Below are 15,606 nucleotides of genomic sequence, written 5' to 3'. Positions count from 1 at the left end.
GATCCTCTCACACTCTCTGGAGATAGCTTCAGCACCTGGTCTTCTGGAGGGGTGCTGACTTTTGTGCCGGGGTTCTGTTGAGTGCCTCGAAGCGAGCAAAGCATTCATTTAGAGCGTTCAGCAGAGAGGTGTCACTGCCACAGGTTTGTCGAGGAGGTTTATAGTCTGTGATGGTCTTTATTCCCTCCCACAGACCCCGAGTGTCTCTGCTGTCTCTGAAGTGATACGTTATCTTTTTGGAGTACTGCTTCTTGTTTTTTTTTTTATGCCACGGGACAGGTTGGCCCTGGCTGTCCTCATTTTCTCCTTGTCACCAGATTTGAAGGCAGCATCCCGGACCCTCATGAGCCTGAGGACTTCACTTGTAATCCAAGGTTTCTGGTTGGACCTGATCATGATGGTCTTAGAGTCTGTAATCCTCAGTGCACTTGGTGATGTGGCAGTGACGGTCTCTGTACTCCTGGAGATCAGTGATATTGTTGTGAGTGGCAGCCTGCTTGAATATATTCCAATCCGTTGTGTGAAAGCAGTCCTTAAGTTTCTCTAAGGACTCTTTACTCCGCCCTTGAATCTGTTTCCAATCTGGTGTATGTTTAGTGTTCAGTCATACACACTGAAGTATCAACTCTCCTTTTGCCGTGCTCACATGTTGTTTGTAACAGGAGAGCTTTAATGTCCGTTTTGTTAATTACAGCTCTCAAATATCCAGTGCGCAGCCATAAACCACCCGGTCTTTCAACATTTTTTCTAGTTCAACTCCAAACTCCGGTCCACACCTCTTATGTGTGCGGGTGGTGGAGCTTCATGCAGTATGTAGCAGGTCGGTAGGGCCATGGTCTGCACAGCGGGTTAGGCTTGCTCTTTTTGTGTCCTTTGAGAAGACCCATCACCTGCATTTGCTAGTGCAGTAATTTATAAGTATTACAAAAGTGATTCAATTTGTGTTTGGTCAATTTAATAATGTCACTTACAGTTTCAAAGGCTGCTGGGGCCTTGTTACATGCAGACATCACAACATTAAAGAGGTGTTTTATGCTTTTTGCTGGGGTTTGGAAATAATAGTAAATACATGTTGACCACTATCTAACACAGAACGCCTTTGTAGAGTCTAAACTGCAGGGTTAGCAGCATTATACGGGGTCAATCTTTTGTAAATGGGAAACAGGATGAAATTTTGTCTGATGTCTATTTAATGATTGACTCAAAGAAGATTCATTGTAGTAATCCATAGGTAGATTTTGTTTCTTGATGCTGTTTGAAGCTTTTCTTCGTCGCCTATAATGGAATGGTTTAAAAAAACAACAACATATTAATGTGTTAGAATGGCCCAGTCAAAGTCCTGACCTAAATCCTATTGAAAATCTGTAGAAAGACCTGGAAACTGCTGTTCACAAACGCTCTCCTTCTAATGTGACAGAGCTTGAGTTGTTTTTTAAAGATGAATGGGATAAAATGTCAGTCTCTACATGTGCAAACCTTGTAGAGTCAAACCCCAAAAGACTTGCTGCTGTTATTACAGCAAAAGGGGGTTTTCACTTTTCTATTTTTTGAAAAATAACAGAATCATGGATCATTTTGCTTTCCCTTCACAGTTGTCTGTTACTTGTGTGTGAACGTTCAGTAAAAAAATCTAAGGGTTGTAAATATGACAAAATGTGCAAAAGTTCAAGGTGTATGAATACTTTCCAGAGGCTCTGAAGTAGAAGTGGAAGGTGGTGTCCAAGACTCAAGTAAAAGGAAAATGGCAGAAAATACAGAAAAACAAAGTAATTGTAAAGCTAAAGGTGCACAAGATGAGCTGCGTCTATTTATTTGGAAGGTCGGGGGTTCGAATCCCGGCTCCTGCAGGTCCAGACTGTCGTCGTGTCCTTGGGCAAGACACTTCACCCAATGCCTATGTGTGAGCGGTTGGTGGTGGTCGGAGGGACCGTTGGTGGAGCTGTGAGCAGCCTCGCTATTGTCAGCCTGCCCTAGGGGAAACTGTGGCTACAAATGCAGCTTACCACCATCAGCATGGAGTGAATGAACCCCCTCCCTCATGTGTGAAGCGCTTTGGGTGTGACTTGTGTCATATGAAAAGCACTATACAAATAAGATTCCCTTCCTCTTCGCTTCCCTAACCAAACTGAGGCATTTACTGCTTTACTCACAGTGGAAAATGTAACTATTATTTTTATTCCCGTAAGAGTGCAGTAAAAACTTAAAAATACTGTCTGGATAAAATACTCTAAGAAGCACAATTACTTCTCAAAGTTATTAACAGTCTATGTTAAGTTCTAGCTGCAGATCTGTAATGTTTTGTCTGTGTGTTTGCCCTGCAGGTGGCGCTGTCCACATTCGCCGTGTACGTTCTAGTGGATGAGCGGAACGTCCTGGATGCTCAGAAAGCCTTCGTTTCCTTGGCCCTGTTCAACATCCTGCGCTTCCCTCTCAACATGCTGCCCATGGTCATCAGCAGTGTGGTGCAGGTGGGCTCCCTGACCCCCCCTCTGTGGGCAATACTGCTCTCTTTTCAGAACATGGCAATCTACATGCTTTAATCAGGTGAAAAGCTCAACGAACATAGAGACACTGAACACCAAACCAGCTGATCAACCGTATGTATGACGTTTTTAAGCTACCTTCAGATCAAATGCAAACAAAACAATAAATGAGCATAGATTTCCTGCAAAAGAGCCGTAGCATAAATATGTCCAATTTATACCTTGTTAATAATCCTATTCTTCTTTATTTGTTTTACCGTTTATTTCTTAACTAATTGCACATTTGCTCCTCTCTTTTTTGTTCAACTCGCGCCAATTGTCTCACTGCGGATCCGACTTTTACAACAAGTAAATCACTCGTCCCATTAAAGGATTGTCCACCGTTTACAGTCCAGTTCTGTTCTCTTTTTGTTTCTGCCCCTCATGGTTATGCGCTGGACTGGATGTTTTCTGTGACTCTGTAAAAGCATAGCTCCACATCATGACCACACACCGGGAGGAGGTGGAGGAGGAGGTGGAGGAGGTGGTGGCGGTGGAGGCGGTGGAGGAGGTGGAGGAGGTGGAGGAGGAGGAGGTGGAGGAGGAGGAGGAGGAGGAGGAGGAGGAGGAGGAGGCTTTTAGCTTTACATCCACATTGCATCAGGCAAGAGCAGGGCTGGAACCTCACGATTTACTACGATACACGATACATGGCTCACCATAACAATAATCTCACAATACGCGGATACTGAGATAATCGATGTATTACACAAAAGTAACCTACGATACATCACGATTTTGAAAGAAACATGCGATTGTTTGAACCTTTCTTAACATGCAACATATTCATTGGGATTTACATTTGTTTTCATGTGCTTCATACCATTTGAATAATAAAAAAGAATAGATGATCCCTGACTTCTAAAAATGGGTCTATTGATCTGTCAGTGGCATCACTTCATTTACATTTAAATAAACATGAAACCACCATCATATTTCAAAAGGATTAAATCAAGCCCAAATTAATGTTATTCATAATTATAAAAACGTAATTATCCAAAGTCATGTATTTGTATGCCAGTGTTTGGCTTCCAATGGCAGTGCTGCCCTCTACTGGCCTGACTGAGTTCTTGACTGTTATCAGCCTTTAATGACTGAAAGCAGTAGAGCTGCTCCTTCATTAACATGTTAACCTCCTGTTCAGCACTACCCAAATCCATAAGGTCACAGCCTACAGGCCAGTGTAGGCTCATTTGGAAGCTAAGACCTACAAAACTCATCTAAATGGAGCTTTATCATCACGCTGTAGTCACTTTATAAACTTTTTTTTTTGCTTTTTGTTGTGTTTTCATTACATTTTTGTCACTTTTTTTATCACCTTTTCGTCACATTTTTTTGCTATTTTGACACTTTTTTCAAGAAGCTTTCAGATGCATTTATTGAAGTCTGGGGACCACCAATTCCTTTTCTGGTAGGAGAGGTGGTTTACGATCGTCCATAGTCGTTTATTGGTCACTTCGAATGTCCATCATATGGGTCTGCAGTCGCCACAGCCAATCGTATCATCGTATCCGATGACGTCCCCGCTGTAAACTTTAGAACACGGCCTAAAGCTTGATTGAAAGATGGCGTCGTGTCTGTTGGATCCGTAAATAAAGTTTTTTTTAAATCCGTAAACAAACTACAAGCTTCCGTATATCGAATAGCTCGTCATCGTCTCGCCGTCCCTCCTCGTTCTGTGATTGGTTCCAAATCCATGTGAAGATTTGGGCCATGGTCCCCAGACTGCTGTTCAGTTCCAGATGATTCGAGCGTGCACAGCAGCATGGGGATTCCCAGGCTAATTAAAATCGGTATCGTCCTGCAAAATATAGTGATAGATCTCCAAATGGATATATTGTCCCTCCCCTAGGAAGGGTGTCATTAACACTTACTGTCCCGTGGTGAGATCAGCTGCTTACCTGACGCTCTTGCTCATGGCTCGGTTTTATATCTGTAACTAGTGTTTTCATTTGGATCGACCCCGGTGTGCTCTTCTGTCCACAGGCCAGCGTGTCCCTCAAGCGTCTGCGGACCTTCCTGTCCCACGAGGAGCTCCAGGAGGACAGCGTGGACCGCTCAGCAGCGCTGGGATGTGAGCACCTTCTGTCGCACAACACAAATGTTGCTTTTCATTTCATTTCCGCTCTTTTTGTTGCGGAGTGGAGAGAACACTTTATAGCAATAAAGGGAGATCTATTTAGGTTTTAAACACATTAAGCAGAAAATCAATGTCCCCAGTGGAGGTAAATGAAGTGTGAGATTGCAGATGACCGTGAGCAGCACCTGAAGAGGTCCAAATACCACAGTTTGTTTTTCTGGTCTCTAAAATACCAGATGGCGACTTCCTCCAAACATGCTTCTCTCCATTTTCCATACTGAGATATGTTCTTACCTGAGCTGAGTCGAGCTGATGCGTATCTGTCCCAGATGCTGTTAGCATTTAGCCTCTCCTCTATGAGGCCAAACAGGGGTGAAGTTAGAAGCAATTCTACCTTTTGTTTTAGTTACACAAAATTAACAAAGATGTCGATTTTCTAAGCGGATAAAATGGTTCTATATTGTAAGCCATTCCCAAAGTCCGGGACATCGCAGCCCCTGCCCTGATCGATCCGATCTGGAACTCATGGCCCTCCAATTTTCACAGAGCTTTGTTATTATTTTACTGCTAAAATAACATACAAAGGAACATCCAGCCATGACTATAAGCACATTATAGCAAATAAATGTATTTTTCCTTTCAAAATCAATTATTGTCAAAGTTCTTGTTTTGTATAGTCCTTGGAAGCCCCCCTGTAGTGCCTCTGAGGCCCCCCCAGGGGGCTCCAGACCCCACTTTGGGAACCACTGTTGTAAGGGTAATAACACCTTAGGAGCACTTCGACGTCCGAGCTGAGAATTCTATAGGAGTGAAGATATTACTGCACAGATGTGGAAGTGCTCCTACGCTGTTATTACGCCTTAGAATATAGAACCTCTTTTAATCTGCTTAGAAAACCCACATGTTTATTTTGTATAACTATACTTGCATCGTGTAACAGCTCATGTAGCCGTATTTAAATAGGGGAAAGAGCTGGCTCGCTCCTAACTTCACCCCCGTTTGGGTCCGCAGATCAGTGGTTCTCAACCTTTTGGAACTGCGACCCCCATTCTAAATTTTATTGGGATTGTGACCCCCGTCTGGGTCACAACGTGGGACAAACAGGGACATTAGCCTATTCAGAAACAACTAAACTGTATCAAGGCACATGTTTCGTTTTAGAGAGCGCCAGGGCAAGACTCTTTTCATTGCTTTTGGTACTTTGTACTTGATGCACATGACATGTAAGACTAAACCTGAAACTTGGATCTTGGATCGTTGGTCTCTTTGTGTGACTGAGTGCATGCACTAAGACCAGACTTCTAAGCTCACGTAAGAACATATCTTCGTATGCAAAAGCGATGGCCTATTCCCTTCACGCTGTCCCGGGACCAACAGCATTAAAACTTGGATCTATAGATTGTTATTCCGCATCTGCTTTCGATACTTTAATTTTTTGATGCCGGCAATACCTAAAAAAAAATGGCGATACCAGACTTGTATTGTTTATGTTCTCCTTGGGAGGAACTATAGAACCCTGTTCACTCTCTGACAGAAACAGCACTACTCTTTACAAAGGGATGTTTGCGTTTGGGCCGTATAAGAAGGCGTGGTCACGTTAGCTGCATGCATTTAGTGCTATTGTCTATTTTTCTTCTTGTTCCTTGTTGACAGGTCTCACATGTGGTGTTTTCTCTGCCCACAGCTCCTGACAGCATCTCCATCACTGACGGAGTCTTCAGCTGGTCCAGGAGTGAGGGGCCAACTCTTAAAAAGTCTGTATCCATTTCCCCCGTGACAGTGGAGGGCTGGCGAGCTGAAGGACACGTTACATTTTGAACTATTTACTTACTGTACTAAATGAAACCAGCAAACAAATCAGTACGTTCATATTGTTGCACTGTCATAATGATCTGACTAAGAAATACATCCATCATACCAGTCTGTTCACAAAATATAACATTATGTTCTCAAGCCAGTGCCAGCTGACTGACAATGGTGTCTGTCGTTTAGTCTCACGCACCTTGCACGCTGGGGAAGCTATTCCAGTTTGTTCTTGCGTTGTCATCGTTAGTGACAATCAGACACACAAATTGCTATTTGAAGTGGTAGATGTTCCACAACTCCATAAGTCTGCTCTGAACGGGAATAGTCCACATCTATGTCCAAATGAGACCTGCGTCCTTCAGACTGCCAGCTCTGTATGTGTGACCAAACGGTGGTTCCCTGTGTGTGTCCAGTCTGAACATGCAGATCCCAGAGGGCTCTCTGGTGGCCGTGGTGGGGCTGGTGGGCTCGGGGAAGTCCTCGCTGCTCTCCGCTCTGCTCGGAGAGATGGACAAGATCGAAGGATCGGCGTCGGTCAAGGTCAGACTCTGATGTGCTGTGGATGATGTGTGAGTGTGAGGGTCAGCTGATGTGATGGCTGACCTGCTCCATGTGTGCAGGGCTCGGTGGCCTATGTCCCGCAGCAGGCCTGGATCCAGAACTCCACCCTGAAGGAGAACATCGTGTTTGGGCAGGAGCTGAACGATCCCTGGTACCAGCAGGTGGTGGAGGCCTGTGCTCTGAGGCCTGACCTGGAGATCCTGCCCGCTGGAGACGGCACTGAGATCGGGGAGAAGGTCTGTTATTCTCCTACATGGACCACACAATTCTGTCTTTCATGTGCACGTTTTTCATTTCTTTGGTAACGACGACCCAGTTTTGATGCTGTTGGGTCCAAGGACAGCACTAAAGGAAGTTACTTGGTTGTTTTAGCTCAAACAAAGGTGTTTTTTTAATATATCAAATAAATTATCATTATTGTTCTGTCTATTGTTCTAGATGACACATATTTTAGGCTATGCTAGGCTAGATAATGTTCAGGAACTCCTCATTTGCAAAATTAGAAAAAAACAATTATTTCAGGGCCAGAAACATTATAAAGCACATAAAGCATATAAAGCTTGTGCCTTCATTAGGGTGCGTATAGAGATAAATATTACCCCAATTTGTAGTGTCTGACTGCAGGTGGGACTGTGGGGACAGTTTTTACTATAACCTGGCACATGATATCTTTTTTAGAGTAAGGTCTTTCGTGCATTGTCCCTGATCAAACAACGTTTTCAAATAAATTCAAATTCCTGACACTTTCAGAGTGAACTCATTACTGGGATGAACATCCATAGAATGCGTGGCCATGGGATCATTCTGGTTTCTGGAATGCATGACCTCTCCATCCCTAAGTGTCCTTTTAGTGAGGCCCATGTCGAAGCACCCACAGGGACATTCAAGGCGAGACACTACATGGGTGGTGTTGCAGTTGACCAAACCATTTTTAGAATATGCCAGGTCCATAATAGTGTCTATCATGTTCTCACAGTAGCTACAATGGCCACAGCGTTTGTTCCAGAGACCAAAATAATCCCATGGCCAGACATTATATGGACTTTCATTACAGTAATGTATCCAACTGTGTCCTATTGAGTAGTGGACGTCACATAACTAACATTATACCCTGGTCTGGGTCAATACTGGATTCTGATTGGCTGGTGCATTATTTCTGTATAACCGCACACGTAGTCCGGTAGTTAAATCACTGGGGATGTCACTCCACTGTGGTGGGCATCGCCATAGCGACGCATGACACAGCTGAATCAGATAAACGTGTAATTGACAGGAACGTATGAGATGGATTTTGTGTTAATTTCAACGCTTTTGGCCAAAACAAAATGTTTGCTAAATGTTTGTAGAGGAGAGTGAGCAGCTAGGTTAGCTACTGTTAATAACATATGAGCTTTACATTTCTATTGAAAACGGTTAAGGCTATTCATCATTTTCAGGCGTACATAAAATGATCCTGCATTGAAGCATATTTGTCTGGATTAGTAAAGTCAAACATAAAAGTTTGAGTTGGGGGGGCCCAGGTGTGAGCGACTCCACCGCAGCTGTTTCCATAAACAGTTGAGCTGGTTGAGCTAGCTAGCTAGCTTCAGGTTAAACCTTGTAAAAGGTAAATAAAATAACTCGTGCCCACGAGTGCCGCATATCAGTGTTTCCTTCCAGGGAAAAGTGTTTCCGGGTTAGTCCTGTTGTGTTGTGATTCTGTGCTGATGTTGTGTCGTTGAGCCTGACTGAGATCCTCGTAATAGCTGCGGAGAATGACTCGCTCTGAGACCAGCCTTCAGTGACCGGCCCATATTTAGTGAGTTTAGTAAATGAAACAAACATTTGTTATAAATGTTACGTTTGTGGGACCCTGGTATAAGCGGATTAAACAATATAACCGTCTAATGCGGCTCCTCGTTGTTTAATCCTTACTTATCTTAACATATACCCAGACATAAATACCCACCACGCTGCATGGTTATCTGAAGTAAAAGGTTTGTATGCATATAAAGAGGCAGGAGAACTTCCATTCTAAGTTCCATGATATTCATTTGCCGAAACTTTGATTTAAATTACTTTAGCTTGTTGTGAATTGTTGCATTTGTTGTGTCCGTTAAGTTCACATAAAGACACTTGTTGGGTCAGTTCTTACTTCTTCAAACCGGGTGTAGGCTAATCTTGTCTAGATATATTGTTGGCTGAATCTGCTCTGCTCCGTCTGGATTACAGAGATGAAACGACACATGGCTTGTGAGAAATAACCATCTAATGTCCAGTAAGCATGTGTATGGATTAAGAATGGTTGTGGTGTGGCGTTGCAGGGCGTAAACTTGTCGGGTGGGCAGAAGCAGCGGGTGAGCATGGCGCGGGCCATCTACTGTGACCGCTCTGTGTACCTGCTGGACGACCCGCTGTCCGCCGTGGACGCACACGTGGGCAAGCACATCTTTGACAAGGTCATCGGGCCACAGGGACTGCTCAAAGACAAGGTGAGGCCTCACTTTTCAAATGTTATGCCAAATGAAAGCATTAAATGGGGCTTTTGAAAACATAACAAAGGCTGTGTTCTTTCACTCTACTCTCACTCTCTGTGTCTTTAGCAGCTAAATTCGAATGAGTTCATATAGGGCTGTGCAATTAAAGATTTAATTTTATTTGACCTTTATTTAAGCAGGAACGTCTCACTCTCGGTTCATATAACACAGAATTTAGACAGAAATAAGCTCTAAAAATGTTAAAACTATAAGGCTATACAGTGGGAGGAAAAAGTATGTGAACGCTTCTATACCATGGATCTGGTATAGAGGGCGTTAAGGCTGGGCTGTCAGTCGTAACCCTCTTGAGTGTCTTTTGTTCTATAGACCCGTGTGCTGGTGACCCATGGCCTGAGCTACTTGCCCCAGGCTGACCTCATCCTGGTGATGATAGAAGGCCAGGTCACTGAGAGGGGCTCTTACCAGCAGCTACTCACCACTGACGGAGCCTTCGCAGAGTTCCTACGCACCTACGCCTCTGTGGACAACAACGACAGTGGTAAGACCCAACATCACCCCCAAACATGACCAGGAGACTGTCACCCCCAAACATGACCAGGAGACTGTCACCTCCAAACATGACCAGGAGACTGTCACCCCCAAACATGACCAGGAGACTGTCACCCCCAAACATGACCAGGAGACTGTCACCCCCAAACATGACCAGGAGACTGTCACCCCCAAACATGACCAGGAGACTGTCACCCCCAAACATGACCAGGAGACTGTCACCCCCAAACATGACCAGGAGACTGTCACCCCCAAACATGACCAGGAGACTGTCACCTCCAAACATGACCAGGAGACTGTCACCCCCAAACATGACCAGGAGACTGTCACCTCCAAACATGACCAGGAGACTGTCACCTCCAAACATGACCAGGAGACTGTCACCCCCAAACATGACCAGGAGACTGTCACCTCCAAACATGACCAGGAGACTGTCACCTCCAAGCATGACCAGGAGACTGTCACCCCCAAACATGACCAAGAGACTGTCACCTCCAAACATGACCAGGAGACTGTCACCCCCAAACATGACCAGGAGACTGTCACCCCCAAACATGACCAGGAGACTGTCACCTCCAAACATGACCAGGAGACTGTCACCCCCAAACATGACCAAGAGACTATCACCTCCAAACATGACCAGGAGACTGTCACCCCCAAACATGACCAGGAGACTGTCACCCCCAAACATGACCAGGAGACTGTCACCTCCAAACATGACCAGGAGACTGTCACCTCCAAACATGACCAGGAGACTGTCACCCCCAAGCATGACCAGGAGACTGTCACCTCCAAACATGACCAGGAGACTGTCACCCCCAAACATGACCAGGAGACTGTCACCCCCAAACATGACCAGGAGACTGTCACCCCCAAACATGACCAGGAGACTGTCACCCCCAAACATGACCAGGAGACTGTCACCCCCAAACATGACCAGGAGACTGTCACCCCCAAACATGACCAGGAGACTGTCACCTCCAAACATGACCAGGAGACTGTCACCTCCAAACATGACCAGGAGACTGTCACCTCCAAACATGACCAGGAGACTGTAACCTCCAAACATGACCAGGAGACTGTCACCTCCAAACATGACCAGGAGACTGTCACCCCCAAACATGACCAGGAGACTGTCACCCCCAAACATGACCAGGAGACTGTCACCCCCAAACATGACCAGGAGACTGTCACCTCCAAACATGACCAGGAGACTGTCACCTCCAAACATGACCAGGAGACTGTCACCCCCAAACATGACCAGGAGACTGTCACCCCCAAACATAACCAGGGGACTGTCACCCCCAAACATGACCAGGAGACTGTCACCTCCAAACATGACCAGGAGACTGTCACCCCCAAGCATGACCAGGAGACTGTCACCTCCAAACATGACCAGGAGACTGTCACCCCCAAACATGACCAGGAGACTGTCACCTCCAAACATGACCAGGAGACTGTCACCCCCAAACATGACCAGGAGACTGTCACCCCCAAACATGACCAGGAGACTGTCACCCACAAACATGACCAGGAGACTGTCACCCCCAAACATGACCAGGAGACTGTCACCTCCAAACATGACCAGGAGACTGTCACCCCCAAACATGACCAGGAGACTGTCACCCCCAAACATGACCAGGAGACTGTCACCTCCAAACATGACCAGGAGACTGTCACCCCCAAACATGACCAGGAGACTGTCACCTCCAAACATGACCAGGAGACTGTCACCTCCAAACATGACCAGGAGACTGTCACCCCCAAACATGACCAGGAGACTGTCACCCCCAAACATGACCAGGAGACTGTCACCTCCAAACATGACCAGGAGACTGTCACCTCCAAACATGACCAGGAGACTGTCACCTCCAAACATGACCAGGAGACTGTCACCCCCAAACATGACCAGGAGACTGTCACCCCCAAACATGACCAGGAGACTGTCACCCCCAAACATGACCAGGAGACTGTCACCCCCAAACATGACCAGGAGACTGTCACCCCCAAACATGACCAGGAGACTGTCACCCCCAAACATGACCAGGAGACTGTCACCCCCAAACATGACCAGGAGACTGTCACCCCCAAACATGACCAGGAGACTGTCACCTCCAAACATGACCAGGAGACTGTCACCCCCAAACATAACCAGGGGACTGTCACCCCCAAACATGACCAGGAGACTGTCACCTCCAAACATGACCAGGAGACTGTCACCCCCAAACATGACCAGGAGACTGTCACCCCCAAACATGACCAGGAGACTGTCACCCCCAAGCATGACCAGGAGACTGTCACCTCCAAACATGACCAGGAGACTGTCACCCCCAAGCATGACCAGGAGACTGTCACCTCCAAACATGACCAGGAGACTGTCACCCCCAAACATGACCAGGAGACTGTCACCCCCAAACATGACCAGGAGACTGTCACCCCCAAACATGACCAGGAGACTGTCACCCCAAACATGACCAGGAGACTGTCACCCACAAACATGACCAGGAGACTGTCACCCCCAAACATGACCAGGAGACTGTCACCTCCAAACATGACCAGGAGACTGTCACCCCCAAACATGACCAGGAGACTGTCACCCCCAAACATGACCAGGAGACTGTCACCTCCAAACATGACCAGGAGACTGTAACCTCCAAACATGACCAGGAGACTGTAACCTCCAAACATGACCAGGAGACTGTAACCCCCAAACATGACCAGGAGACTGTCACCTCCAAACATGACCAGGAGACTGTCACCTCCAAACATGACCAGGAGACTGTCACCCCCAAACATGACCAGGAGACTGTCACCCCAAACATGACCAGGAGACTGTCACCCACAAACATGACCAGGAGACTGTCACCCCCAAACATGACCAGGAGACTGTCACCTCCAAACATGACCAGGAGACTGTCACCCCCAAACATGACCAGGAGACTGTCACCCCCAAACATGACCAGGAGACTGTCACCTCCAAACATGACCAGGAGACTGTCACCCCCAAACATGACCAGGAGACTGTCACCCCCAAACATGACCAGGAGACTGTCACCCCCAAACATGACCAGGAGACTGTCACCCCCAAACATGACCAGGAGACTGTCACCCCCAAACATGACCAGGAGACAGTCTCCTGGTCATGTTTGGTGGTGACAGTCACCCCCAAACATGACCAGGAGACTATCACCTCCTAACATGACCAGGAGACTGTCACCCCCAAACATGACCAGGAGACTGTCACCCCCAAACATGACCAGGAGACTATCACCCCCAAACATGACCAGGAGACTGTCACCTCCAAACATGACCAGGAGACTGTCACCCCCAAACATGACCAGGAGACTATCACCCCCAAACATGACCAGGAGACTGTCACCTCCAAACATGACCAGGAGACTGTCACCCCCAAGCATGACCAGGAGACTGTCACCTCCAAACATGACCAGGAGACTGTCACCTCCAAACATGACCAGGAGACTGTCACCCCCAAACATGACCAGGAGACTATCACCCCCAAACATGACCAGGAGACTGTCACCTCCAAACATGACCAGGAGACTGTCACCCCCAAGCATGACCAGGAGACTGTCACCTCCAAACATGACCAGGAGACTGTCACCTCCAAACATGACCAGGAGACTGTGACCCCCAAACATGACCAGGAGACTGTCACCCCCAAGCATGACCAGGAGACTGTCACCTCCAAACATGACCAGGAGACTGTCACCTCCAAACATGACCAGGAGACTGTCACCTTCAAACATGACCAGGAGACTGTGACCCCCAAACATGACCAGGAGACTGTCACCCCCAAACATGACCAGGAGACTGTCGCCTCCAAACATGACCAGGAGACTGTCACCTCCAAACATGACCAGGAGACTGTCACCTTCAAACATGACCAGGAGACTGTCACCCCCAAACATGACCAGGAGACTGTCACCCACAAACATGACCAGGAGACTGTCACCTCCAAACATATCCAGGAGACTGTCACCTCCAAACATGACCAGGAGACTGTCACCCCCAAACATGACCAGGAGACTGTCACCTCCAAACATGACCAGGAGACTGTCACCCCCAAACATGACCAGGAGACTGTCACCTCCAAACATGACCAGGAGACTGTCACCTCCAAACATGACCAGGAGACTGTCACCTCCAAACATGACCAGGAGACTGTCACCCCCAAACATGACCAGGAGACTGTCACCTCCAAACATGACCAGGAGACTGTCACCTCCAAACATGACCAGGAGACTGTCACCTCCAAACATGACCAGGAGACTGTCACCCCCAAACATGACCAGGAGACTGTCACCTCCAAACATGACCAGGAGACTATCACCTCCTAACATGACTTGTCTGATTTCCTGTCTGTCACAGAGCCCGCTCAGCCAAATGGACCCACAGCACCGGAGAATCCCACTCCTGCCGCTGCAGAGTAAGTTCAACAAAACTCTTTGCATCTACCACAGACATTCAGTTTTGTTGTATTGTTGTACTACATCCGATATACTGTAAGTGTGGTTGAACTGACCCCTCCTCTGGTCGTAGTGGGGGCAGGCAGCCGCCGCATAAGCAGCAGGAGGCAGAGAAAGGGAGTGAGCGAGCGAAGAGCGGAGCGGGGAAACTGACAGAAGCCGACAAGGCCAGCACGGGGCAGGTCAGGCCGGCATCACTCTCACGTCTCAGCCTGATGGAGCTGAGTGCCTCACATGTGCGCTCTGTCCTCAGGTCAAGCTGTCGGTGTTTCTGACCTACGCCAGAGCCATCGGAGTGCCTCTCACTGTGGTCAGCGTGCTGCTCTTCTTCACACACCACCTCCTCTCTCTCTTCTCCAACTACTGGCTCAGCTGGTGGACTGACGACCCTGTGGTGAACGGCACGCAGCCCGACCGGTTCATGAGGCTGGGGGTGTATGGGGGTCTCGGCCTGGCTCAGGGTAAGTCAGCAGCCACAGCAGGATGTCCATCAAGAGGTTCCACTAGACTTTTGTTTTGTCGGACACTTTGGCCGGGAGGTTGTAAAATGTTGTGAATGGCAGACAGGTGTTAAACCCTGTCGCGGTCCTTTTCCAGATCTGTCTGCCGTATCAGCTGCACAGTGCGGATTGGGCTTAAAATGCCCAGGATGCTCCGGGTGTGGCTTTCAGTGCAAAATAAAAAGCTATTAATTTCTCACCACTAGAGTATTAAAGGCTAATTTGATCAAAAGACAGCCCCGAGCGCTTCACCGTGCCCTCAGCTGCAGCACTCAGAGCGGCTCTGAACACCGCGAAGACAAGAAATGCGCCTCTTGACCACACTCCGGTTTAGTTTGGTTGAACATGCACAGGTTTAAAGAATAACTGAATCAAATGTATTATCTCTTGAGTTCTTAAAGGAACAAGCCACCATTTTTCCATACTGAGATATGTTCTTACCTGAGCTTAGCCGAGTTGATGCGTAACCGTCTGGTGCGCTCAAACATGCAAAAAGACCGAAGATGTTGTTAGCATTTAGCCTCTCCTCCTCTCCTCTATGGGACCAAACGGGGTGAAGTTGGAAGTGACCAAGCTCTTCTACGTTTTTAGAATTAAACATGTAGATTTTCTAAGCAAATAAAA

The 15,606-nt window shown here is 47.2% G+C and overlaps 1 protein-coding gene across 1 annotated transcript in view; it reads left to right on the top strand.

The window, feature by feature from the left end:
* Positions 1 to 15,606, top strand: part of abcc1 (ATP binding cassette subfamily C member 1 (ABCC1 blood group)) — a gene marked incomplete at its 5' end in the record, with an annotated part of 54,805 nt that overhangs the window by 20,478 nt on the left and 18,721 nt on the right. The window contains 10 exons of the mRNA XM_079565438.1: positions 2,322 to 2,468; positions 4,509 to 4,596; positions 6,287 to 6,356; positions 6,822 to 6,948; positions 7,029 to 7,205; positions 9,273 to 9,440; positions 9,813 to 9,984; positions 14,385 to 14,442; positions 14,556 to 14,664; positions 14,736 to 14,943. Coding sequence (XP_079421564.1) covers positions 2,322 to 2,468; positions 4,509 to 4,596; positions 6,287 to 6,356; positions 6,822 to 6,948; positions 7,029 to 7,205; positions 9,273 to 9,440; positions 9,813 to 9,984; positions 14,385 to 14,442; positions 14,556 to 14,664; positions 14,736 to 14,943 — 1,324 coding nt within the window. The remainder of the gene's footprint in view (positions 1 to 2,321; positions 2,469 to 4,508; positions 4,597 to 6,286; positions 6,357 to 6,821; positions 6,949 to 7,028; positions 7,206 to 9,272; positions 9,441 to 9,812; positions 9,985 to 14,384; positions 14,443 to 14,555; positions 14,665 to 14,735; positions 14,944 to 15,606) is intronic.

This window comes from Gobius niger, assembly GCF_951799975.1.
Source record: "Gobius niger genome assembly, chromosome: 10".
NCBI lineage: Eukaryota > Metazoa > Chordata > Actinopteri > Gobiiformes > Gobiidae > Gobius > Gobius niger.
The sequence above is the reverse complement of the archived record's forward strand: the minus strand, read 5'-3'. Positions and strand labels throughout refer to the sequence as shown.